The sequence below is a fragment of the Schistocerca nitens genome, chromosome 9 (genome assembly GCF_023898315.1).
Source record: "Schistocerca nitens isolate TAMUIC-IGC-003100 chromosome 9, iqSchNite1.1, whole genome shotgun sequence".
Lineage (NCBI taxonomy): Eukaryota > Metazoa > Arthropoda > Insecta > Orthoptera > Acrididae > Schistocerca > Schistocerca nitens.
Genome location: NC_064622.1, coordinates 373,697,400 through 373,724,918, shown reverse-complemented (window position 1 = coordinate 373,724,918; position 27,519 = coordinate 373,697,400). Strand labels below are relative to the sequence as shown.

The 27,519-nt window shown below is 42.3% G+C and overlaps 1 protein-coding gene across 1 annotated transcript in view; it reads left to right on the top strand.

The window, feature by feature from the left end:
• The window catches only part of LOC126203900 (aquaporin AQPAn.G-like), a 211,033-nt gene extending 183,959 nt beyond the window's left edge, over nucleotides 1-27,074 (top strand). Inside the window, exons 4-7 of the mRNA XM_049938288.1 lie at nucleotides 2,423-2,566; nucleotides 7,338-7,544; nucleotides 19,984-20,064; nucleotides 24,608-27,074. Of these exons, the coding sequence (XP_049794245.1) occupies nucleotides 2,423-2,566; nucleotides 7,338-7,544; nucleotides 19,984-20,064; nucleotides 24,608-24,778 (603 nt within the window). The 3' untranslated portion in view covers nucleotides 24,779-27,074. The remainder of the gene's footprint in view (nucleotides 1-2,422; nucleotides 2,567-7,337; nucleotides 7,545-19,983; nucleotides 20,065-24,607) is intronic.
• The last annotated feature ends 445 nt before the right edge of the window (nucleotides 27,075-27,519 follow it).

Below are 27,519 nucleotides of genomic sequence, written 5' to 3'. Positions count from 1 at the left end.
TCAGGTCCAGTGAACTTTCCTCTGTTGCGTGATTCCAGTTGCTTTTCTATTCCTTGGACACTTATTTCGATGTCAGCCATTTTTTCGTTTGTGCGAGGATTTAGAGAAGGAACTGCAGTGCGGTCTTCCTCTGTGAAACAGCTTTGGAAAATGGTGTTTAGTATTTCAGCCTCTGTTTCAATGCCTTCATCACCCCGGAGTGTCTGGATATGCTGTTTCGAGCCACTTACTGATTTAACGTAAGACCAGAACTTCCTAGGATTTTCTGTTAAGTCGGTACATAGAATTTTACTTTCGAATTCACTGAACGCTTCACGCATAGCCCTCCTTACGCTAACTTTGACATCGTTTAGCTTCTGTTTGTCTGAGAGGTTTTGGCTGTGTTTAAACTTGGAGTGAAGCTCTCTTTGCTTTCGCAGTAGTTTCCTAACTTTGTTGTTGTACCACGGTGGGTTTTTCCCGTCCCTCACAGTTTTACTCGGCACGTACCTGTCTAAAACGCATTTTACGATTGTCTTGAACTTTTTCCATAAACACTCAACATTGTCAGTGTGGGAACAGAAATTTTCGTTTTGATCTGTTAGGTAGTCTGAAATATGCCTTCTATTATTCTTGCTAGACAGATAAACCTTCCTCCCTTTTTTTATATTCCTATTAAGTTCAGGGATGCTGCAACGGCCTTATGATCACTGATTCCCTGTTCTGCACATACAGATGTTATCTCCACGAGTCGGTTCTCTGTTTAATTGCTCGAGGTAATTTTCGGATAGTGCACTCAGTATAATGTCACTCGATGCTCTGTCCATACCACCCGTCCGAAACATCTGAGTGTCCCAGTCTATATCTGGTAAATTGAAATCTCCACCTAAGACTATAACATGCTGAGTAAATTTATGTGAAATGTATTCCAAATTTTCTCTCAGTTGTTCTGCCACTAACGCTGCTGAGTCGGGAGGTCGGTAAAAGGAGCCAATTATTAACCTATCTCGGTTGTTGAGTGTAACCTCCACCCATAATAATTCACAGGAACTATCCACTTCTACTTCACTACAGGATAAACTACTACTAACAGCGACGAACACTCCACCACCGGTTGCATGCAATCTATTCTTTCTAAACACCATCTGTACCTTTGTAGAAATTTCGGCAGAATTTATCTCTGGCTTCAGCCAGCTTTCTGTACCTATAACGATTTCAGCTTTGGTGCTTTCTATCAGCGCTTGAAGTTCCGGTAGTTTACCAACACAGCTTTGACAGTTGACAATTACAATACCGATTGCTGCTTGGTCCCCGCATGTCCTGACTTTGCCCCGCACCCGTTGAGGCTGTTGCCCTTTCTGTGCTTGCCCAAGGCCATCTAACCTAAAAAACCGCCCAGCCCACGCCACACAACCCCTGCTACCCGTGTAGCCACTTGTTGCGTGTAGTGGACTCCTGACCTATCCAGCGGAACCCGAAACCCCACCACCCTATGGCGCAAGTCGAGGAATCTGCAGCCCACACGGTCGCAGAACCGTCTCAGCCTCTGATTCAGACCCTCCACTCGGCTCTGTACCAAAGGTCCGCAGTCAGTCCTGTCGGCGATGCTGCAGATGGTGAGCTCTGCTTTCATCCCGCTAGCGAGACTGGCAGTCTTCACCAAATCAGATAGCCGCCGGAAACCAGAGAGGTTTTCCTCCGATCCATAGCGACAGACATCATTGGTGCCGACATGAGCGACCACCTGCAGATGGGTGCACCCTGTACCCCTCATGGCATCCGGAAGGACCCTTTCCACATCTGGAATGACTCCCCCCGGTATGCACACGGAGTGCACATTGGTTTTCTTCCCCTCTCTTGCTGCCATTTCCTTAAGGGGCCCCATTACGTGCCTGACGTTGGAGCTCCCAACTACCAGTAAGCCCACCCTCTGCGACCGCCCGGATCTTGCAGACTGAGGGGCAACCTCTGAAACAGGACAAGCAGCCATGTCAGGCCGAAGATGAGTATCAGCCTAAGACAGAGCCTGAAACCGGTTCGTCAGACAAACTGGAGAGGCCTTCCGTTCAGCCCTCCGGAATGTCTTTCGCCCCCTGCCACACCTTGAGACGACCTCCCACTCTACCACAGGTGAGGGATCAGCCTCAATGAGGGCAGTATCCCGCGCAACGACAGTCGTAGTCCGATCGGGGGATGCGTGGGACGAGCTGGCCGTCTCCGACAAACCCCCATCCGGACCCCCACAGTGATGCCCATTGACAACAGCCTCAAGCTGTGTGCCCGAAGGCAACACTGCCTGAAGCTGGGAGCGAAGGGATAGGTAGATGCGTAAGAGAGAAAGATAGAGAGAGAAGGGAGGGAAATATGACCACTGCAGATCTGCAATATCTGCTGCTGCTTCTGCATTCGTGTACACAACCGTCGTGCTCTTTCTCGTTTGCAGATCATCGGGCACATATCGGTGGCGCACATCAACCCGTCGGTGACGCTGTGCGCCGTGCTGCGTGGTGACCTCAACCTGGCGGCGGCATTCCTCTACTTCGTGGCGCAGAACATCGGCGCCATCCTCGGCTTCGGCCTCCTACTGGTACGTGGTATCCCCCTCCACTCTGTCATCATCCTTTATAAGTACAGAGAGTTAGTATGCAATCTGCAGGCGGGCACCTATCACCTGGAAATCAGTCTCGTGACTCGCATAGGGTTCTCAGTTTTATGTATAAATTATTCATCTAGAGCAAATCTTTTCAACAATCGTAACATGTGGAGACCCTGATCGATCAGTTTTCTGGAGAAACTGAGACTTGCCTGACATATAAAATTTGTGGAAGCTCCACCACGCAGAATGGACGTATAGAATTTTTTTCCTAAGCGAAACTCTTCGAAGAGATGTGGAAGTTGTTTTGCAAGTCAACGAAAATGATTTCTCTGACAAGCAGGTGGCATGACCGTGGGGTCGGGGATTTGTCCGCAATTGTGTGTGGTGAAGGAGGACCCCTAACACCTCACGTGGTTAAAGTATTAGGACGCACTACTCGGAAAATCCCGGGAAAAATCGATTCAAAGTTTCTTAGGTGCCATATGAGTATAAAATGTTAGTGAATTGCCGAGCTGCCGTCTGTCCTACATGTTTAGGGCTCGAACTATTACGCCAGAGGTCTCGGGTTCGATTCCTCCTCTGGTACTTTTTTCTTCTGTTTCATTTTCGTTTGTTATTCCACCAATTATTCAGAAAGTTTCCCAAACCTACATTATCTTTAACAAATTAGTTACATTATTGAATAAAAATTATTTTCTTTATGTCCAACAACACAATTCATGGCGGTGGGTTTTCCATTTTTCATTGTAAAGCATATGAGGAAAAAATATTAGGTTTTTAATCAGAATAACAAAGTCGATTGGGAAACATTCAATTTTTATACATATAATAATTATAAACAAAAACCGCAGTGGTAATTATCGTAAAAACAAACAAAGCAATAATTTTTGCGACATCTTGCGCAACATATAAAAACGGATATTTTACAACCACAGGGCGTTTGCAATAAATCTGTACAAAAACATGCCCCATTAACATTTACGAAAATGTTTTGAGTTTCTGATAATTTTGCGGCAAACCAGGAATATTGAATCATGTCTCGGAATATTGGTGACGATAATTGATGGTGAATTATAGAATGAATTTTTATACCATCTTCCCGGGAATTAATTTCACGATTCTCCTGTAACAATGCGCTGCAATTTAGCAAGCAACAGAAGAAAAAAAAGTGGGGCAGGAGGAATCGAACCCGAGACCTCTTGCGTAAGGGTCCGAGCGCTAACCATGTAGGCCAAACGGCGACTCGAAATGGACTAACATTTTATACTCATACGGCACCTAAGAAACTTTGGATCGTTTTTTCCGGGATTTTCCGGGTAGTGCGTCCTAATATTTTAACCACGTGAGGTGTTAGGGGTCGTCTTTCACCACACAAAATTTCGGACAAATCCCCGACCCCAAGGTCGTGCCGTCTCCTTGTGAGACGGTTAACTTGCTGCTTGTCACCTAACAGCAACAGTTCAGAGCCAAAATTAGACGAATCTGAGAACGTGGCATATCTCTTTGGTTTAAAATGACTGTAGCCAGAACCATTTCTCAAACAGGATACTGTTGCACAGTTGTGATTCCGTTGTATATTGGAGGATTCATTTGGTGGTTGTTGAGGGGAGAATGAATTCTCACCAATACGCGGCAAAAATGCTACACTCGTCACTGAGTTACTCCGGTGAACAACACAAGACTCCACCTTCCAGTTCACACCACGGCTTGAGAAATGTCCGGATCCTTGATTGGCGTTCCCTGTCCTCTGACTTGTGACCCGTAGATCACATCTGGGACGTCACGGGAAGGCGTATTCCTTCATAACAGCGTCCAGTCAGTATTGAGAGCTGACGTAGTATGTATTTCCGCTGAGACAATAAATTTCTCAAGATGACATTCAAAGGTTCTTTGTTTGCATTACACAACGATTACGAAACTTTATTCATGTATCTGGGGATTGCACCATATACTGATTGATGTTCTTACCGGACATCCGTTCTGAATGGTATATAATTTTAATCGTTCCTCGCCCATTTTGCGACTAACATCTCCACAAAGTTTGGTGAATATCGTACTTTTGGTGTAATACTTTCTCTTTGCGTCACTGTGTTTTATCATACCGTTCATTCGTACGGGCAACTTTTTCTTTTTTAGAGTTCCGTGCCTCAGTCTGTAAAGACGTAATCCTAACAGGATCGCTTTGTAGCCCGTCTCTCTGTCCGACTGTTTTCTCAGGCACCGATAGACGTATTAAATTCAAATTTATGTGACATATTAGGGTCTATGGTTTCTTGGTAGTATAAAAATTTCAAGCTTCTAAGTGAATGCAGTCAAAAGATACGGTTATTTATGTGTCATATTCTGATACCGGCAAACTTACTCATCAAAACCTGTAGGGTACTTCCCTTTGACCTAGAATCATAAAATACGGCAAGGAGCAAGTAAAGTAAAAAATCTGAAACTTCGTGAATTTTAATTATATGACATAAAAAATCTATTTGGCGTTCGAACATACATTGCATTCATCATCCGTGAAAAGCGTAATAGACGAACGTTACGGCATGTACACTACTGGCCATTAAAATTGCTACACCACGAAGATGACGTGGATACAGAAAATGTTCGACTGCTGCCCTGGCCAGCACATTCTCCAGATCTCTCACCAACTGGAAACGTCTGTTCAATGGTGGCCGAGCATCTGGCTCGTCACAACACGTCTTGATGAACTGTGTTATCGTGTTGAAGCTGCACGGGCAGCTGTACCTGTACACTCCATCCAAGCTCTGTTTGACGCAATGCCCAGGCGTATCAAGGCCGTTATTACGGCCAGAGCTGGTTGTTCTGGGTACTGATTTCTCAGGATCTATGCACCCAAATTGCGTGAAAATGTAATCACCAGTCAGTTCTAGTATAATATATTTGTCCAATGAATACACGTTTATCATCTACATTTCTTCTTGGTGTAGCATTTTGAATGGCCAGTAGTGTAAATATAAAATATTAATAGTAGTCATGTTTTAGTAAGTGAATAAAAAATGTTCAATTAAATCTTGTCTCTGTACATACATAAACTCTTTTTGTACGTCCGGGCTACTCTGAGAAGCTACTATATACACTCCTGGAAATTGAAATAAGGACACCGTGAATTCATTGTCCCAGGAAGGGGAAACTTTATTGACACATTCCTGGGGTCAGATACATCACATGATCACACTGACAGGACCACAGGCACATAACACAGGTAACAGAGCATGCACAATGTCGGCACTAGTACAGTGTATATCCACCTTTCGCAGCAATGCAGGCTGCTATTCTCCCATGGAGACGATCGTAGAGATGCTGGATGTAGTCCTGTGGAACGGCTTGCCATGCCATTTCCACCTGGCGCCTCAGTTGGACCAGCGTTCGTGCTGGACGTGCAGACCGCGTGAGACGACGCTTCATCCAGTCCCAAACATGCTCAATGGGGGACAGATCCGGAGATCTTGCTGGCGAGGGTAGTTGACTTACACCTTCTAGAGCACGTTGGGTGGCACGGGATACATGCGGACGTGCATTGTCCTGTTGGAACAGCAAGTTCCCTTGCCGGTCTAGGAATGGTAGAACGATGGGTTCGATGACGGTTTGGATGTACCGTGCACTATTCAGTGTCCCCTCGACGATCACCAGTGGTGTACGGCCAGTGTAGGAGATCGCTCCCCACACCATGATGCCGGGTGTTGGCCCTGTGTGCCTCGGTCGTATGCAGTCCTGATTGTGGCGCTCACCTGCACGGCGCCAAACACGCATACGACCATCATTGGCACCAAGGCAGAAGCGACTCTCATCGCTGAAGACGACACGTCTCCATTCGTCCCTCCATTCACGCCTGTCGCGACACCACTGGAGGCGGGCTGCACGATGTTGGGGCGTGAGCGGAAGACGGCCTAACGGTGTGCGGGACCGTAGCCCAGCTTCATGGAGACGGTTGCGAATGGTCCTCGCCGATACCCCAGGAGCAACAGTGTCCCTAATTTGCTGGGAAGTGGCGGTGCGGTCCCCTACGGCACTGCGTAGGATCCTACGGTCTTGGCGTGCATCCGTGCGTCGCTGCGGTCCGGTCCCAGGTCGACGGGCACGTGCACCTTCCGCCGACCACTGGCGACAACATCGATGTACTGTAGAGACCTCACGCCCCACGTGTTGAGCAATTCGGCGGTACGTCCACCCGGCCTCCCGCATGCCCACTATACGCCCTCGCTCAAAGTCCGTCAACTGCACATACGGTTCACGTCCACGCTGTCGCGGCATGCTACCAGTGTTAGACTGCGATGGAGCTCCGTATGCCACGGCAAACTGGCTGACACTGACGGCGGCGGTGCACAAATGCTGCGCAGCTAGCGCCATTCGACGGCCAACACCGCGGTTCCTGGTGTGTCCGCTGTGCCGTGCGTGTGATCATTGCTTGTACAGCCCTCTCGCAGTGTCCGGAGCAAGTATGGTGGGTCTGACACACCGGTGTCAATGTGTTCTTTTTTCCATTTCCAGGAGTGTACATTCTGATACGGATTAGGACACCCGGAGACCAATAGGCTGCCAGCGTCGATATCAACAACAGGCAAAAATCGTTGAGATTCTCGATTCCCAGGGTAGATGGACTGCGTAAATACGCAACTAAGTTTGCACGGAATCATCAGTGCGCGAGTACTACTCGCACTTGGCCAGTCTTTTCTCTTTCTTTTTGTACAACTAATCGCACGTACCTTCGTTGCCCGGTGCCTAAAGAGCTACGTTTCGGCAGTCGGTGACGCCATCCTCGGCGGTGTGTGAGTGCACGACGGTACCGGCGAAGTCGCTGTCGGCGCTGCAGTCTGTGCTGGTGGAGGCCGGCATGACAGCGGTACTCATCTTCCTGTGCCACGGCGTCTGGGACGCGCGCAACGCCCGCAACACCGACTCCACGCCCCTTAAGTTCGGCTTCCTCGTCGCCGCCGTCTCCATGGTAGCGGTAAGTAAAAGTACTACCGTGGGGCTTACTGACCACTTTGCCTAACGAATTTGACAGCGCGGCATCGGACGCTTCTGCGATTACGAATACTTCTGTTTCCATCCCTACAGTATCAGTATTGACAGGAAGTACTGGGAAATTTCGTACTGTTATAAAGAAGCGTCAGGATATAGGTGTCGGAAGTATCGAATGGTGTGGCGGAAGATAATATCCTTTCACTAGTGGTACTTGTTTAATGAAAATAAAAACATATTTAATGTCAATGTAGTATTCAGGAAGCCCAAGAGCAATAGTAAAAGCTATATATTACGTGCAATTATAACGAATAGATTTTAGTAATATTCCTTTCTTGTTCTCTCAAAACGCTAAGCCTTCTCTCTGCTGCCGTAGCTTCCTGTCTTCAGCAGTTCTCTGTGTGTGAAGAACATCCCGTCTGACTAACCATTTTTTTTTTTTTGAGCGAGATTACCTCATCCCCTCGTTTTCTTCCTTACGATGTCGCCTTCGAAATTGTTTTGTTAAAGGATATCATGTCTAATTTAGTGCTTCTTTGCGTTGGCCTATAACTTTTAGTAGTCATTTATTCTCTCCTATTTCTTCTACTGAAACGTCCCCTTTCAATAATAGTACACGACTGTGCTTAACCTGACACACAATATTTTTAGCGCAACGCAATCTGACTTTCAAAATTCCCTACAAAAGAATGGCCCTGACTAACATTAAACTATACCTTTCACAAATCACTTACCTCACAAAAATCTTCGCTGCTCAAGCTACTGCAATACAGCGAGCGCCACTACTGCCAGCTAAATAAAAGATTCAAACTATGGAAGGCACTAACTACTGATAGGGATAGTTAGCAAATGAAAGATATTAATAGAGAACAAAGAATGTATTTACCTTGATATCATCATATATATAGCAGTTCATGACAAATTACAAAACTCCGCCATCTCTCTCCCCACATCCACCACTGCTGGCGGCTCACCTCCAACTGCGCAACGCTACGCGCTGTTCACAGCCAGCTGCCTAACACTACAATGGCGAGTATTACAACAATGCAAAGCAGCCACAGACTGCACACAGCACAGCCAGTGATATTCATACAGAGGTGGCGTTACCAATAAAAAAACCTAAACAGCATACTTACATAGCCCCCATGCTACCCACAAAAAAATTTACAAATTTTTTTTGGGCACTGGCCAATACATATTTGTTAAAATTTTTTTTCACAATTACAATAACAAAGAAATCAAATGCACACACTTATTGATACAATGTTGGTCAAAAGCTAAAATTTTCTCACAGTCCATAAAGATAGTCCTGATCATTCATCATAATAGTAATTACAGTTTTTTTTTCACAAAGTCTCATTAGTAAAAGAAATTGCACACAGAAGTAGTGGATTTCCATGCAGTCTTGAAGAAGTAGTGTTGTCCTTCCAACGGAAAGACAGTACTGACTCTTGACATGCTGACAGGTAATGGGCCACAACAGAGCAAACCCACAGCGGAGTCAATCGAAGTTTTGAAGAATATCGTTTGGTAGGTCATCACAGAGCAGACCCACTGCAGTCCTGGTAGAGATTACGGTATTGGTGGGCCACCAGAGGTGCAGACCCACTGTAGTCCTTGTAGAAATAATGGTACTGGTGGGTCATCAAAGATGTAGACCCACTGTAGTCCATGTAGAAATAATGGTACTGGTGAGTCAGCAAAGATGCAGACCCACTGTAGTCCTTGTACAGATGGCCAGCAGCCATCTGTTGTGTCTGTGCAGGTGCACAATCACCATTGAAGAGTCTTGCGGATAATATAGCAAGTCCATAACCACCACTTGTGCACTCACAAAGTTTTTGGAATTGTCCTTAGAACCAGCAATGCTGTTATCCAGTCCCTTGCTGAATTATTAACACACGTGCAAACACTAACAGTCCCTACTTCTCACATATTGTCCATATACTATGACCAACAGAAACGTGTGCAGTGAAATATAACTTACAAGTTAATAATATGATGAACTGGTGACAAGTACAATTTTATAACGTAAGAACACAATAACAAAGGTACAAAACACATCATTCAAGAACATAACAATACAGATAACATTTGTAGTAATAGTGGCTCTACAAAAGAATAGAAATAAACATATACATCAGTGTTACAGGAATTATGAGATAAGTAGGCACATAAAAGTTCAGAATAACTTTCGAAACATCAACTTCACACATGAGCATTAAAACAAAACAGAATAAATAATATCTAAGCATATTTACAAGTTAAATAAGATATTATTAATACCAATTATATTTGAGGATAACAGTATTCATCATCATAGTGAATAGTATTAGAAAAAAAAATTCTATGAAACTACACAGAGACAGGAAGAAAACAAATACACAAGGGTACACAAACACATAGGGGGATAACACAATGGAAAGGACAGGGTTCGTTTTCAGTGTAACTTTTGGTACTGCAGTATTTTGCGAACAAAACCTTTTTTGTTCTTGGAGATCTCCCTTCGTTCATCATTATTCCCAAAAAGTCCTATCTGTACCTCTTTTCTGTATTCTAACCATATTTCCTTCAAAAATAAATATGGCTCATTGTACAATACTCATTTTTGCCATATCTGTTTCTTATATCTTCTCAATGCATTACAGCGAGCGCCACTACTGCCAGCTAAATAAAAGATTCAAACTATGGAAGGCACTAACTACTGATAGGGATAGTTAGCAAATGAAAGATATTAATAGAGAACAAAGAATGTATTTACCTTGATATCATCATATATATAGCAGTTCATGACAAATTACAAAACTCCGCCATCTCTCTCCCCACATCCACCACTGCTGGCGGCTCACCTCCAACTGCGCAACGCTACGCGCTGTTCACAGCCAGCTGCCTAACACTACAATGGCGAGTATTACAACAATGCAAAGCAGCCACAGACTGCACACAGCACAGCCAGTGATATTCATACAGAGGTGGCGTTACCAATAAAAAAACCTAAACAGCCTACTTACACTACAACCATCTCATTCTTGTTTTTGTTGGTCTAGATAGTTCTTGTTATTCTCCTCAAAAACCACATTTCCGAAAATTGAAAGAGAGCTTTCTCCTGCTTTGCGAACGTCAACGTTTCACGTCTATACGTCAAGACGCTCCATACAAAGGTCCTTATAAATCTTTTCTTAGTGCAGAAGCTGATGTGCTTGTTGAGCTGAAGATTCTTCTTATCTTGGAAGGCAATCTAGACCAGAGCTCTTCATTCCATGATTTTGTTGAGACATGTTTTATTTTCCTTCACATTACTACCGAATGGTTCAAATGGCTCTGAGCACTATGGCACTTAACATCTGAGGTCAGCCGGCCGAAGTGGCCGCGCGGTTCTGGCGCTGCAGTCTGGAGCCGCGAGACCGCTACGGTCGCAGGTTCGAATCCTGCCTCGGGCATGGATGTGTGTGATGTCCTTAGGTTAGTTAGGTTTAACTAGTTCTAAGTTCTAGGGGACTAATGACCTCAGCAGTTAAGTCCCATAGTGCTCAGAGCCATTTGAACCATCTGAGGTCATCAGTCCCCTAGAACTTAGAACTACTTAAACCTAACTAACATCCATGGCCGATGCAGGATTCGAACCTGCGACCGTAGCTGTCACGCGGTTCCAGACTGAAGCGCCTAGAACCGCTCGGCCACACCGGCCGGCATTTCTACCGACTTGCTCACTGCCTATTCTCATGTCAGTATTACCATAATCTTCTTTCTTATATATAAGTCCATCCCGTGCAATGAAAGTAAAATTCTTACGTATTATACGGTTTTCTACGATAGCCTGTGCTTTGCACTGTTTATCATTCCACTTTCAGAGCCTGTTAACTCGTGCTACCATGTTCGCTACACTACACAGCTGCCTGTAACAGATCACATCTACCCGCAACTTCCGGGCATCACACAAGGCACAACATAAAACGAGACAATCCTTCCCGTCACATTTGGCCATTTACTTTACTGAGTTACAAAGACGAACCAAGATTCATTTGCTCAAGCTGGCAACCTCACTCCCTTCTGAAACTTTTTTTTCCAAATATGCTGTGATAGTCGCTCTAGAGACTAATTCGCTCTGTGTTAAACACACAGGAAATATAAAAATACTTTTTAATCAGATGATGACAACGACTTTTCAGTTACATTGGTACAAAGTTTGAAGCTTCGCCGAACACAAGGGTGAGGTCGCAGGGCGCCACGCTTTTGCCTCTTTATAGAGGAAGGTCGTAGACACCTTTGGCCAAATTTAGAAACATATACGTCACAATGGGAAATAATTACGAGGCTTCGAAAAAATGATCCTTTAATTGTGTTGTGCAGCGCATTTTTGCCTGTAATTATGGTTTGAGTGTTTGTATGGAATTAATATCGAGATTAGTATTTTTGTTTATATTTTAAATGACTGTCCTTTACTACTTAAGTGATTATCTGATTTTTTAAAGTTGTTTACTGTAACCATGACAAATGTTTATCTTCGCCTTATATCATAAATAAGTTTTTTTCTTTTAAGGTAAAGCTCAGTCTTGTGTTTCCTGTTTTGATCTTCAGTCGAAAGGCTTGTCTGATGCAGTTCCTCACGATAGTCTACAGGGGATAGGCAAAATAATATGAAAACACGTGTACTTGCTTGGGAATGGACTGATGACCATATATGTTAAGTCCCATAGTACTCATTTTACTTGGGAATGGTTTATTAATAAAGGGCTCGACCCCCATTTGCCCGTAATATAACTCCGGTTATTTTTGGAATACTGGCATGTAATGATTGTATAGTCTCCAGTGGAATGTTATGCCACTCTTCGATAAGAACATCTTCTAACTCCTGCCGTAACGAGGGAGGCGGATATCTGCTCCGGAGTCTGAGCTCCAATACCGCCCACAAGGGTTCCATAATGTTCAAGTCCGGGGACTGTGCTGGCCAGGGCTCCTCATACCACGACTGTATTGTCCTTGCTGTGTGAATGGGTGCATTATCGTCCTGACATATGGCATCATTCTTGGGAAACATCTGAATCATGGGGTACACCTGATCACCTAAAATGTTCATATAATCGTAGGCTGTAACACGGCCTTTGAGAGTAACGATGGGACCAGCAGAATACCATGATATATCTGCCCATTCCACCACACTTCCACCTCCATGCTTAACTGTTCGAATCAAGCAAACAGGCTTGTAGACTTATTTTTGCTTTCTTCAGACGTAAACATGGCCCGGTGTTGGAAATTATGAAATGTTGACTCACCTGACCATATGACGTGTTTCCAATGATCAGCCGTCCGGGATTTATTCTCCTGACACCATATATTACGCTTCTTTGCGTTGGTTGTCGTCACTAATGGTCTCGGTATAGCAGCTCGTCCATGAGTATTCGCTTTATGGAGCTCTCGGCGGGCAGTGTCGGTAGATATGAGGTCTAGGCGATGGCAAATGAGCTTTGCAATCACTTTAGCCGCCGTAGCTTTGTGTTGTTTTGACACAATTCGTGTTAGCAAACGACGATCTCTGTCATTTAGTTTTGATTTGCGTCCACCATTATGTTTATAAGATGATGTCTTTCCATGTTTTGTGTAGGCTGTCATGACTGTTGAAACATTCAATAAGTTGGCTGTGTTGGTTACTGATGCTCCAGATAATCGACCCCCCACAAATTGCCGTCTTTGGAACTCTTAGGTCTTTCATTGCACGTTGACCTCGACGTCTGAATGCAAATACGAAGTGTGCACTACTTGTAAACAACCTACACTGATGCCTAGTCCGTACTGAACACGAACAGTTCAGAGCGACACGTGCCTTACCTGCGCTGTTGAGCGCCAAACACAACCATCCCGTTACTTAAACTGTTCGCATTATTTTGCCTATCCACTGTATGTTGTACAAGCCGCTTCACCTCTGGATAGCTATCGTAACCTGCAACGTGTTGTGAAGTTTTGATCTTCCTCAACAATTTTTATTCCCCATATTTCGCTCCATCTTCAAACTGACGGATATCAGTTGCGAATAGGATGAAAGTAATTTAAAATGGCTCAAATGGCTCTGAGCACTATGGGACTCAACTGCTGTGGTTATGAGTCCCCTAGAACTTAGAACTACTTAAACCTAACTAACCTAAGGACATCACACACATCCATGCCCGAGGCAGGATTCGAACCTGCGACGAAAGTAATTTAACATCCATTGAGTAGTGGGCATCTCCACAGTGTATGATAACTATCGAACTATTTCTTCATACGCAGTCACTTCCATTTCCATCAGAGTATGACGAATATGATGTCTGTAGGAACGAAAATCAGCATTTCTTTCTTTTCCGATTGCAACTGAATTACGAACGCACGCCAGATGATAGCAGTCATACAGAATTAATCCCTGTGAAACCCCACAAGATAACATCACACAAATTAAGCCCATGGCCCGCATCTCGTGGTCGTGCGGTAGCGTTCTCGCTTCCCACGCCCGGGTTCCCGGGTTCGATTCCCGGCGGGGTCAGGGAATTTCTCTGCCTCGTGATGGCTGGGTGTTGTGTGCTGTCCTTAGGTTAGTTAGGCTTAAGTAGTTCTAAGTTCTATGGTACTTATGACTACAGCAGTTGAGTCCCATAGTGCTCAGAGCCATTTGAACCATTTTTTTAAGCCCATGAAAAGTGAAAGTACGGCCTTTCCTGTTAAACAGTTTCAAATAGTATTATCTTAAGAGCTGCTGAGAATAGGAGCCATATGTTACTGACACTTTCCCTTCACAACCGTTTATAGCATAACCTCTTTATTTATTTATTCGATTATCCCTTTTGGAGGGTACGCAAAGTGACCTTGGTTTTGCTTCTTTGATTTATTTTTCGTTGCTCCCAAGCTTCCTTCATCCTTCTATAGTGTCGTTCCTTTTCATCCAGTGTCCATTTTCTTCCATCTGCGGACTTCTTTCCTGAAATCCTGCCTTTTGTGTCGTTTCTCCGAAAAGTATTCTATTATCTACCATTCTAACTCCTGTGTTTTTCATATCTTTGTCAATTTCGGCGAAGGTCTGCTTGCTTAGTCTGTTAGTGCCCATTCGGTATGTGTGTCCATAAGACTGTAGTCTTCTTTTGTTCATTGCATCAGTTATCTTTTCCTCTTTCAAACTGAGCACTCTGTTTGATCTTAATTTGTACAACCTCTTTACGTAGCTACATAACTTTCCTATTGAAACACTGCGTATAAATAGAAGTTATTCCTTTATTTATTAAACAATTAATAATTAAAATTAATAATTAAAGTAAAATTAATAATTAATAGTAGCAAAAAGTACTAATGAAATTTTACTATATGCCATACATGCATATCAGCAACAAAGTACAATTTTTAAGTCCCGTTTTTTCAGATTTGGTGGAACTCCTATTTGAGCTGCATCTTTAATTATTCTGAATCAAAATTACCCGTGAAGAGATAATTGGCCACTTTTCGCAATCGGATGCAAAAAGGTATGCTTTCCTCTTGAACTGAATATAGCCAGGGGAGGTATGTATTTTTTTTGTAACAAAAAATGGAAAATTAGGGTAGAACGCCTCGTCGACGACTATGTCTTTAGAGTTGGATCTTCATCTTTGAGTCACAGTGTGGTGTAGTGAGACACACCTTTGTGTCCGTCCGATCTACACTGTAATACACTCCAACTGCACTAGGCTCTGTATTGTCATCCACGCTTCCAAGAAGATTAGTTATGTGTGCTGCTCATCAGATATTGGACTTGATTCCTTTTTTACCCAAAATGTGACGAACTTATCTGAAGCCTGCACCAGAGTACCGTAGGAAGCGCACTTTCAGTCTGACGTTGACGCCAAAGCTAGGAAAGTCATTGAGCAGTTTACTGTTCACACCAAACGTATCCTATCGCACACTATTATTCTCGCATACCGATAACGAGTTATTTGGTTTAGGAGGTTCCCTCGGCGTGGCTGACCCAGTATAATATTTCTGCCGTTGTCCAAACGAGTAGACAATGCCACATTTATGACGATATGATTATAAATGACTGTGAGGTACTTTTGTTGTCACGCAGCTATTTATTCCAGAGTTCATCTCACAGTCCCCGAGAGGAGTTGAGACAACGCTCAAGCCTTCAAGAATCGGTCGAATCCTCTGACACAGCCGACTATGTCAGTTATTAAAATATTCCGCTCAAAACGTGTTCATCAAATAGGCTGGACACCGGAAAGACTACTGTGTACTTTGTTTTATGTTCCGCAGTATTGTACCTCTTCCAGAGGTGGCGTGTTTAATATGGTCTTTTAATCAGTGTATTTCACTTTTGTAAATCCTCATGTGTACAAACTAAACACTCGGCTGTACCAAGCAGTAGCTGTCAAAGATCTCAGTCGTGAACAGAAAGGCTCCAACCCATTTTTCCACCGCGCTATACCTAATGTAACAATAGATGCTATCAGAACTCTTCTTGACATCTGATCTATATACAAGTCCCTTTCCTGTTATACCTACTCGCAAATCTGACGCGTCTCTCTGACTAATAAGATTACAGGCTTAGGCAACTTAGTTCGCATCCGCTCTAAATCTTAATGTTTACATATCGTTATTTCTGTTAGACAACCGAGGAACTGAATTACAAGATCAGACGCATCTGCCCTCTCAAAGCAGCGTGTCTCTATTTAGAGAAAGCTAACATATCCTTAGCGAGTGTTAAATGTTATCTCACATTCCTACGTCCTAAGAACAACGATTCCATGACTATCTGTCTCCCACAATAAGAGTTCTCTGATTCCAGTGTGTTTGCTTGCAGTGGACCATTGTCTATTCGGTTTCTTGTTTGTCGGAGGCAGTACCTACTCAAAAGCTATCTCTACTGCTTCTCGTGTATTCTGTCTTCCCAGCTCGTCGTAATCACAATACCTTGTGCGCATCTTTATAGAAACAGATAACCATAATAGCTTGATATTTACTGCATAAGATAAAAGGCATCCTAATTTTGAGACACGTTTTATGCTTTTGATAGATGTTACCAGCTGAGATGTTACAGAAGAATGCTCATGATTAGGTCAGTAAATAGGATTACCAATGAGGAGCTACTGAAACGTGTCGGGGAGAACAGTTCTATGTGGCACAACTTGAGTAGAAGGAGAACTCGGTTGATAGCACACATTTAGAGACGTTGAAGAATGGCCAGTGTGGTATTGGAGGGTACGTCTTCAATTATTTGCTGGTTGTATCCCAGTCTCTGTCTTCCTGTACAATTTTACCCCCTACTGCTTCCTGTAGCATCATGATATCTTAACAGATGCCGTGTCATCTTCTTTTCAGTGTTTTCATATATTCCTTTCCTCGCCGATTCTGCATAGATCCTCCTCTATCCTTACTTTATCAGTCCACCTAATTTTCACTATTCGTCTCTAGCACCAACTCTCAAACGTTTCGATTCTCTTCTACTCCGATTTACTCACAAAAAATTATTCAATTGGCTCTAAGCACTATGGGGGTTAACTTCTGAGGTCATCAGTCCCCTAGAACTTAGAACTACTTAAACCTAACTAACCTAAGGACATCACACACATCCATGCCAGAGGCAGGATTCGAATCTGCGACCGTAGCAGCTCGGTTCCGGACTGAAGCGCCTAGAACAGCTCGGCCACTGCAGCCGGCGATTTACTCACAATCCGTGCCTCACTACAATACTGTGCTTCAAACGTACATTCTCAGGAATTTCTTTCTCAAATGATGGCCTATGTCTGATACAAGTAGACTTCTGTTCACCATTAATGTCCTTTATACCAGCGCTAGTCCGATTTTTATGTCCTCCTTGGTCCGTCCATCATGGGTTATTTTGCTGCCTAGGTAGCAGAATTCCTTAAATTGATATCCTTCTTGAGCACCAATTCTGATATTAAGCTCCTCGGAATTCTCATTACTGCTACTTCTCATTACTTTCTTCTATTTACTTTCAGTTCATATTCTTTCTCAGTAGACTGTTCATTCCATTAAAAAGATCCTGTAATTCTTCCTCGGTTTCACTGAGGGCAGCAATGTCATCAGCGAATCATTAATTTCCTTTCATCTTCAATTTTAATTTCACTCTTGAACCTTCTTTTACTTCTTTAATTGCTTCTTCCATATACAGATTCAACAGTGGAAACGAGAGACTACATACTTGTATTACAACCTCTGTAATCAGACGTCTTCGTTCAAAGTCTTCCACTCTCATTGTTCCCCCTTGGTTCTTGTACGTACGATTATTGTATATTACCCGCCTTTCCCTATAGCTGACCCTATTTTTCTCAGAATTTCTAACATCTTTCACCATTTAGTAGAGGGTTATTCTATATGATGGACCCATTTTCAAAATTTCGTATTTTTTCAAATACAAATCCAAAATAAACAAGCTTTATACCAATGAAAAGAGGAAGTCTCAAAGCTTTTTCATAATGTTTTATATGAATTTAGTAATTTGTAATAATTTGTAATTTGTTAGTTTTTAATAATTATTTAATAATTAGAAATGTGATAAATGTTCAATGTGGCCACCGTTGGCTGCACGGCAAACATCGACGCAGTAGCCAAACTCGTCCCACGAAGCCTATCCGCTGTTACTGAATGCACGACACGATGATCCGGTTCCGCAGATCTTTCAGATTGGTTGGGAGGGGCGGGACGTAAAGAGCTTCCTTCAAACATTATGAAAAAAAAAAAAACTTTGAAACTTCCTCTTTTCATTGGTATAAAGCTTGTTCATTTTCGATTTGTACTTGAATACAAACGAATTTTTGAAAATGGGTCCGTCATTTAGAATAACCCTGTATTGTCGAAAGCTTTTTCCAGGTCAACACACCCTGTGAACGTGCCTCGATATACCTTCAGTCTTACTTCCATTCTCAACTGCCTCTCTGGTGCCTCTACTTTTCCTACAGACAGACTGATCGTCGTCTAACAGAACCTCAATTTTTTTTTCCTTCTTCTGTATATTATTCTTACCAGCAACTTTAATGCCTTACCTGTTAAGCTAATGGTGCAATAATTCTCACACTTGTCGACTCTTGCTATCTTCGGAATTTTGTGGATGATGTTTTTCCGAATGTTAGATGGTATATCGCCAGTCTCATAAAATCCAACACACCAACGTGAAGAATCGTTTTGTTGTCATTTCCTTCAATGATTTTAGAAATTCTAATGGAACATTATCTGCCGCTTCTGTGTTATTTGATCTTTTTATTTCTAACTCTAATACTGGATTTTTAGTTCTTCCCTGTAGACCGCTGCTTCTTCTATCACGTCACTATACAAGGTCTTCCCCTCACACAGGACGTTTGCTCTTATCACCTATCCACTCTCTGCTCCACAGTTACCAATGGCATTTCCATCGCAATGTTAATGCTTTTAACTTCGCCCTAAACTGTTTTGACTTTTCTGTGTGCTGAATCAGTCCTTCCGACAGTTATTTCTTTTTCTATTATTTCACATTTCTCATGCATCCCTTTCGTCTTAGCGTCCCTGCACATCCTATTTATTCCATTCCAAAATCACATATTTCTGTATTCTTGAATTTCCATGAATATTTTTACAGTTCCGTCTTCCGTCGATCAGCTGAAGTATTTCTTCTGTTACCCATGGTTTCTTCGCTGTTACCTTCCTTGTACCTATGTTTTTCTTTCCAACTACTGTCATTGCCCATTTTAAAGATTTCCATTCCTCTTCAACTGAACTGCTTACAGAATTATTCACTGTCGGAATATCCGTAGCCTCAGATAACTTCAAGTGTATCTCTTCAGTCTTGGTACTTCCGTAGCCCACTTCTTTGCTCACCGATTCTTCCTGATTACTCTCTGAAACTTCAGACAGCTCTTGTCATTACTAAATTATGATCTGAGTTTATATCTCCTGCTCACCTTACAATCCAGTATCTGATTTCGTAATCTCTGCCCGACCATGATGTAATCTGACTGAAATCGGAGTTCGGGGAATATGTGTGCATCCGCACAGAAGAAGAACTCTTACGGGACTTGGTAAGAATGTCTTCCACAAGTAATGAGTATGTTGGGTTGGGACACTACGAATGTAGTGTGTGGACGTATAAGGTGAGAATGTGAGACTCGCGGGAGGCGTGCGCGAGATAGTCCATGCAGTCTCATTGTCCTTTGTGCCCTCGGTGGCTCAGATGGATAGAGCGTCTGCCATTTATGCAGGAGATCCCGGGCTCGAGTCCCAGTCGGTGCACACATTTTCACCTGTCCCCGTTGATATACATCAACGCCCGTCAGCAGCTGAAGGTATTAACATAATTCTAATTTCGTTCTAGACTGCAGCATGTTATCAATGGTGTCTGTTCTTTCGGACACCCATATAAGTATACAAGGAATATATGTTGACATAATATTAGCGAGAATATATCGCTTTATCCATCGTTCATTTTTCTATTGTTGCAGGGTCCGTACACAGGTGCCAGTATGAACCCAGCTAGAACACTAGGACCAGCCGTATGGAGAGGGGAATGGACGCAACATTGGGTAAGTCATCATTCTCCTATGACATCAACAGGCGCTGATCTAGAGTTGGGGTCTAGGGAGATCATATTTTGCTGCTGTCTTCCTCCCTCCCGCAAATGTCACTTTTGGTCATGAGCAATTTCAACGTGCCACATATGTCTACGATTTTAGTTATAGAAACAAAATATTTTTAATCTATTTTAATATACCAATAACAATTTAAGAGTAATAGGAAGCAACTACAAAGAAAAAATTAATAGGGAAATTTCAGAGACCGTTCAGATTAAAACTGGAGACAGGCAGAGACATCCACTTTCTTTAAAATCCTCATGGAAAAAATAACGAGGACATGGACAGAAGCATTGCCAGAAGAAATAATAGAAAGAATCGTCTTAGGTCAGGGTTGCAAGGTGGAGCCCCTAGCGTGTGCTGATGATCTGCGATTGTTATCCAATGGCAAAGATGAAGCTCTGATAATGTTCGAAAAACTATATGAGGCGACAAAAAAAATGTAATACATTTACGATGCATGATGAAGAGGTTTGCAGAAACCAATAGAACAGATAAAATCAAGTGTCTTGGTTAATGGATCCAACCGAATGGGCTCGTTAAAGAAGCAAATAAAGAACGAGTGAGAAGGATAGGTTAATACAGAATAGATGTAACAAAAGAACGATCTCTTACAAGGTAAATAGTAGTCGCTACAACGAATTGTTAAGCTAGAAGCACTTCATTGTTCAGACTGAGTGATAAAGAACCGGAGGTAAGTGACAAAAAATTTAAGAAAGATCCTCGGATTGAATAAAAAGATGTATATGGAAAAAAAGGACAAAAATGAAGACATGCATAAACAGCTACAGAGCATCCCAGACACTACACGCAATAGAAGGCTGAAGTTTTACAGGCACCTATTCTGAACGAACACATAACGATTCGTTACGCCGCCAAACTAGCGGCGACCACAAAATGCATTGAAGGAATAAGGAAGGACATGGAGGAGGTTGGGATAAATCAGAAACAGACAAAGAGATTTGAGATGTAGAGGTATCTAGAATTAAGGCTGAAAAATTAAGGGAGTTCCAGGAGAAGCAAAGTACAAGGACCACGATCACCTGGACAGAGAAAACGAAGAATCTTGGTGAAAGCTTGAAGAGATTCTGGGAGGAGAAGGAAAGACTAACCAGTGAACCAGTTGTTTCGTATGGTACACAGTAGGTCGAAGTCAAAAACTAAGCATTTGCGGTTCAGAAAAAAGTAGCATTTGAAATGCATTCTCTCGAAAATTTGACAAGAACATGTCACGCAGTTAATAATCATAACAGTATCAAACGCTTACTTTGATACCGACATAAATTACATGATATAAAATCGAAGTTTGTAGTGCACAAAATGACCACGTGCGTGGACTTCGACCTTGAGGCGAAACGAAGTATTTTAAGTATTGTATATTTAAATTTGCTCGCCAGGAACCAAACATCGTATCCAAACTAAATAAAGAATGTTTGCTGTAGTATCATAATATGAGAGAAAGTTAAGATCAGGATTCCACTGTGTAGACGATAATTAGTTTTCAGAAATTCAGTGACGGTTTTGTAGTGTGATATGCTGCAATCCATAGGTAGCAGACAAGAATACATATCCCAATTCTTTGAAAATATATTGTTCCACTTTCCACGTTATCTACTACGGGCTGCGACATATACACGAAAGAGTAAGCGGTCACGTCTCATCGAAATCTTCCAGCTAGCAAGCTCTCTCGGTGTTGTAATCACACCGGAAAAATATCAATTTATCTACTCGGTGAATATCTGTCGTGCTGCGCTTCTTTCTGAAAATAAAGATGCAATCGATCCCACGCGTGTACAAAAGGGTCAGATTCACAATAGCTTACGTATGCCAGCAACAAATTTACAAAACAGAAACAGCCTGTAATCTGATTAATGAAAGGAAAGAAAATTCTAGTTGCATTGTTTTATAACGTTTCAGTTAAATGGCATACATTTATTATTCAAATTCTCTCGAAAATTATTTAGCACTCAAATCACTTTGCCCCTTAAAATCTCACAACAGAACTCTTTTCCATGTCCATAATCTCACACATGAGTTTTCAATATTATTTCTGAAGGAGAGAGCACATTTCCTTTTTCATCAAAGTAGCAAGTACGTTCGTAAGTAATACATTGCAATATCAAGGTATAATTATCCTTTTAATAATTACATCTATGCTGCTCGTTAAAAAAATCTCTCTGGGACTATTTACGTTACCTCACTCGCTCACAGATGTCACTCTCGCCAACAGTTCAAGTTCCCTTTATCGAGTCGTCATTAATCACACAACAAATGGTAATACTTTCTCACATGCCGTTTCTCTCACTCTCTTCATCATTTGCAGCATGAGAAGCGATGTAAAACCCATTTTAACTACTACTTCGTCTTTACCCATATAATTTAAAATTTTGTTGTTGATGTTGTGGTCTTCAGTCCTGAGACTGGTTTGATGCAGCTCTCCATGCTACTCTATCCTGTGCAAGCTTCTTCATCTCCCAGTACCTACTGCAACCTACATCCTTCTGAATCTGCTTAGTGTATTCATGTCTTGGTCTCCCTCTATGATTTTTACCCTCAAGCTGCCCTCCAATACTAAACTGGTGATCCCTTGATGCCTCAGAACATGTCCTACCAACCGATCCCTTCTTCTAGTCAAGTTGTGCCACAAACTTCTCTTCTCCCCAATCCTATTCAATACTTCCTCATTAGTTACGTGATCTGCCCATCTAATCTTCAGCATTCTTCTGTAGCACCCCATTTCGAAAGCTTCTATTCTCTTCTTGTCCAAACTATTTATCGCCCATATTTCACTTCCATACATGGCTACACTCCACACAAATACTTTCAGAAACGGCTTCCTGACGCTTAAATCTATACTCGAACAAATTTCTCTTCTTCAGAAACGCTTTCCTTGCCATTGCCAGTCTACATTTTATATACTCTGTACTTCGACCATCATCAGTTATTTTGCTCCCCAAATAGCATAACTCCTTTACTACTTTCAGTGTCTCATTTCCTAATCTAACTCCCTCAGCATCTATGGATTTTAATACCTGCTCCGAATTTTTCTTTAAATAATTTAAAATATTTTCCTTAAATTATATTCCGTTTGTGTGCTTCAAGAAATAATTTGCATTTCATGAGGTACAAAAAACACACTGCTTGTAAATGAAATTCACGTGGAAGTATGTACGCGAAAAAATGGTAGCTTACAAAGCGTGCGCACACTGGTATTAGTATTTCAATCAGCACCACGACTGTGAACCCAGGTCTGAAGACTACGGCTGTGTATGTGAGCATTCACGAAGCCAGTACGTTTTCCTTTTTTTTTTACGTGAAGGGTGTTTTCTTTCTGTTTTCCCACACTCAATTTACTGTGGTTTCTTGGGTCAACCAGACCTGCTATTTTACGAACTGTATCAGGTATAAATGATGACTAACTGAAACCCTCAGCTGCCGAAAGGTGTTGTTGATATACATCGATGTCGACAGCAGAAAATGTGCCGGGATCTCCTGCTTACATGGCAGACGCTCTATCCATCTGAGCCACCGAGGACACAGATGAATAGCGCGACTGCAGGGACTTATCCCTTGCACGCTTCCCGTGAGACTCACATTCCCAACTGTCCACAATTCTACGTATGTAATGTACCTTATAGACATTTGCCCATTCACTCATTACTTGCGCACGCTTTGGCGATTCCCGTAAGAGTTTGGGCAACCTGTGCGCATTCGCACAGATGAAGGTCAATGGTTGGGTAGCCTTTAACTATATATATATGAAGACAGCAACTGTTCTCGAAAGAACAGATTACTGTTGTTGACCGTGCAGCTTTTCCCCGGAATAAATGATGACTAACTGAAACCCTCAGCTGTCGACAGGTGTTGTTGATATACCTCGATGTGGACAGCTGAAAATGTGTGCCCGAGTAATGAGTGAATGGGCAAATGTTTATAAGGTACATTACATATGTAGAATTGTGAACAGTTGGGAATGTGAGTCTCACGGGAAGCGTGCAAGGGATAAGTCCCTGCAGTCGCGCTATTCATCTGTGTCCTCGGTGGCTCAGATGGATACAGCGTCTGCCACGTAAGCAGGAGATCCCGGGTTCGAGTCTCGGTCGGGGCACACATTTTCAACTGTCCACATCGAGGTATATCAACAACACCTGTCGGCAGCTGAGGGTTTCAGCTAGTCATCATTTATTCCAGGGAAAAGCTGCACGGTCAATAACAGTAATCTGTTCTTTCGAGAACAGTTACTGTCTTCATATATGAATCAGGTATGTTGTTGATAGCAGGAATGATCAGTCTGGGAATGTGCTCTTTTAGTTCATGACCCCCCGTAATGCCCTCCCAACCTCCTTTTCAACCCCTTTGGATTCGTGGCTGGTAGGAAATGGCTTACGTATACTGCTTGTGTCGTCTCGCATGTGCTGACAGTGTGGCTCCGGACATTTTTTTACAGCCACGGCGCTACCCTTGCTACTAGATACTGACTGTGCTGTGCTTGCAGGTGTACTGGGTGGGCCCGCTGCTGGGATCTGCAGTCGCCTCGCTGCTCTATCTGACGCTCTTTGACGCGAAGCCCGCCGCGCCCACAGCTTCCCGCAACCGCCGCGGCGTCGAGGATGGCGCTGCAGGCGGTGCAGGCACCGAGAAGGCAGAGTCCATCCCACTCAACTAGAACAGCCGCCGAGTAGAGGCTGCCACACTGCAGAGTCCATGACAGGGGAGCCCGTCTGCTCCAGACCCCAGCGTGCCGTCGCCTCCTGCTCTTCCATGCCACAGCTTCATCATCATTATCCTCCGCTGCTCCATTTGGTAAAAGAAAAGTGTTCTGTGGGCATATCTTTGCTACTGTTGATCGGTTAGTCACTTACAGCCGATGACGGTAGTTTACAACGTCATCACTTCGACTGACGCTTTGAAGACATTGATTTTTGTTCTCACACCCAGTCACTGTGCTTTATGCATAGTAGAGTCATTTCTGCTGAAACGACTCAGTTCTGATCGACAAGGGATTTTAGCCACACATTCATCACCTGAAAATATTCGTTTGCCAGATCACAAGAAAGTAGCATTCTATATCGACAAATTTTTATCAAGAGCACTGCTTTGTTCCAAATTGTTGAGTTGCAATTTTTTGATTCGGAATGTAACTTCAAGCTCAGTCAGCAAACGTTGCCACTCCAAAAAAATTCCAGGGACTAGTATCGAACCCAAAACGCCTTGCTTAAAGTTACGGCCCGAAGAGAGCACTCGTAAGTCTAATAATGGCGATTCTCTTCTGAAACCCATTGATCCGGAAACCATTTTTCTATAAACCGTAAAACTTGCAACAAAAAATCTCGATAGAACTAGAAAACATAACTATTCGGAATCGCTAAACTTTCGAACATCAAGTAGTAACTCTTCGGAATTTCAGACGATAATAATTATGCAGAAGGCAAAAAGTGTGGTGGTTCTGCAGATCGTTACCAACTCTAACTGAATATTCTTCGATTGCGTGAGACACTGGCTATACGAAAGGTGAAATACATCACATGTGATTATCTCCTTTAATTCATTCAGTGGCAGTGTTATTCTGGAATCACTAGAAAGTGCCATGTCTTCATATGTAATTAGTGTTCACTTTTCCTTTCACACAGGAGTCGTCCGCTATATTATCTTATAAAAGATATATTGGTTGAATTTTATCTCACTCTGCTGTGGCCAAGCAGTCAATAGCACAGATACATTCTCCAGCTCTGGAGCTTCGGAGCTAATGCTCTTGTGGAGAAACTAACTTTTAATGCTTGCTTGAGCATCGGATAGCAACATGCCTGGTCCACAACTGTACCTTGATAAACTGCGTGATCTTCCCCCCTGTAGACACAGTCTACTGATTGGGTCATGATGATTTTCCAAGAAGGGAACTTGTACATGACTAGTAATCACAAACAGCCTCATTTATACTGCAGCTATCACATAACTGAAACACATTACTCTTCCTCAGGACAGGAAGTCATCCGTTATATTACTGTAGAATTAGTTTTTTATTAACAGTTCACACCATTAACAAGGACCATCAGAAATTTGTATCGTATTGTAACAGAGTACAAGACGTAGTTTTTGTGTCGATTTCAGTTTTTCTGAACATTTGTCTTCAACACGAGTGGTGAAGGGCAGATGACTTCTTCCACAGTTCTATATATATCGTTAGTATCTTCTTTGTGAATGAAGTTACAGTGTATGTAAAAATATACAACGAATAACCCTCAAAATAGATAGACATATACGGCCAGCTAATACACCATGCAATGTTACGGACTGACCTACTGTAAGTAATGTGAAGTCAATCGCCTGATCATCCTACATATGACGGGAATGTACTGGATGCAAAAGACTAATGAAGGATAAAGTCAAAATATTTCCAAAAAATAAATTTCTTGGATAATATCACATTTGGTATTGAATTCTCACGTATTTAACCGAGTGGCACACAAAAAAAAAAAAAAAAAAAAAAGAGTTCGAAATCATCATATTCCAGGATAATCTAAAGGCAAGCATTAATAATCATAGTTCTTCAGATGACCGTATCATTCAATAAGAAGACTAATTGCTGCCATGTTTCTTTAATTTGCACAAATAAAACACTATTTGCAGCCATTTTCATGAAGTATGATACTTTTTTTATGTACTGAAGAAAGAGGTTGTTAAGACGGATACAAATTAAATTCTTGGTGATGAATGCGTGAGTACTACTTTTTAAGCAACTTTTATTGTGTGCAAACATTATATCGTTATATAGTTTTTTCATGTCCATCTTCTGTGCCAATTGTTATGTGCTAAAAATTAGCGTCTATGTGTCAATATTTGTAGTGACATTAAATCTGCCATGTAATCATCGTTGTCTGTGTTAAAGCTCATGAATAGCTCTAAAACAAATTTTATATGTGTCTTTTGAAGTAAAAGGATTAAATATGTTGTTTGTTATCAAATTATGTTGTCTCGTATTTCTTACTGTAATCCTTCTGTTAGCAACCATCGAATTCTCGTCGCCCTACACTTTTCCAGGAAGATCTTTGTTTTGTTTCTACACTGTATACTCATAACACTGGTCAAAAAACTGCAACTTTTTCCGTCATCTGGTTTCAAAGTGGATGGATTATACTAATTCTGGGATGCTTAATTCAGAGGTACAACAAGATTTTCTCTGTTACATCACTTTTATGGAGTATAAAATAATAGTGAAATCGTATCGATTTTTTTTTCATTATATGTTGAATTTAATAAAACCGAAGTATGATATACATATTTTTTTACACTTACCTAATGCATTATCATATTCTACAATACGCCACATATACTATCGAAACAGTAATGACAGAAATTTTAATGTACTGCAAAGTTAATGTCAATTTAGTTGGAAAAGCAGTTTAGTTT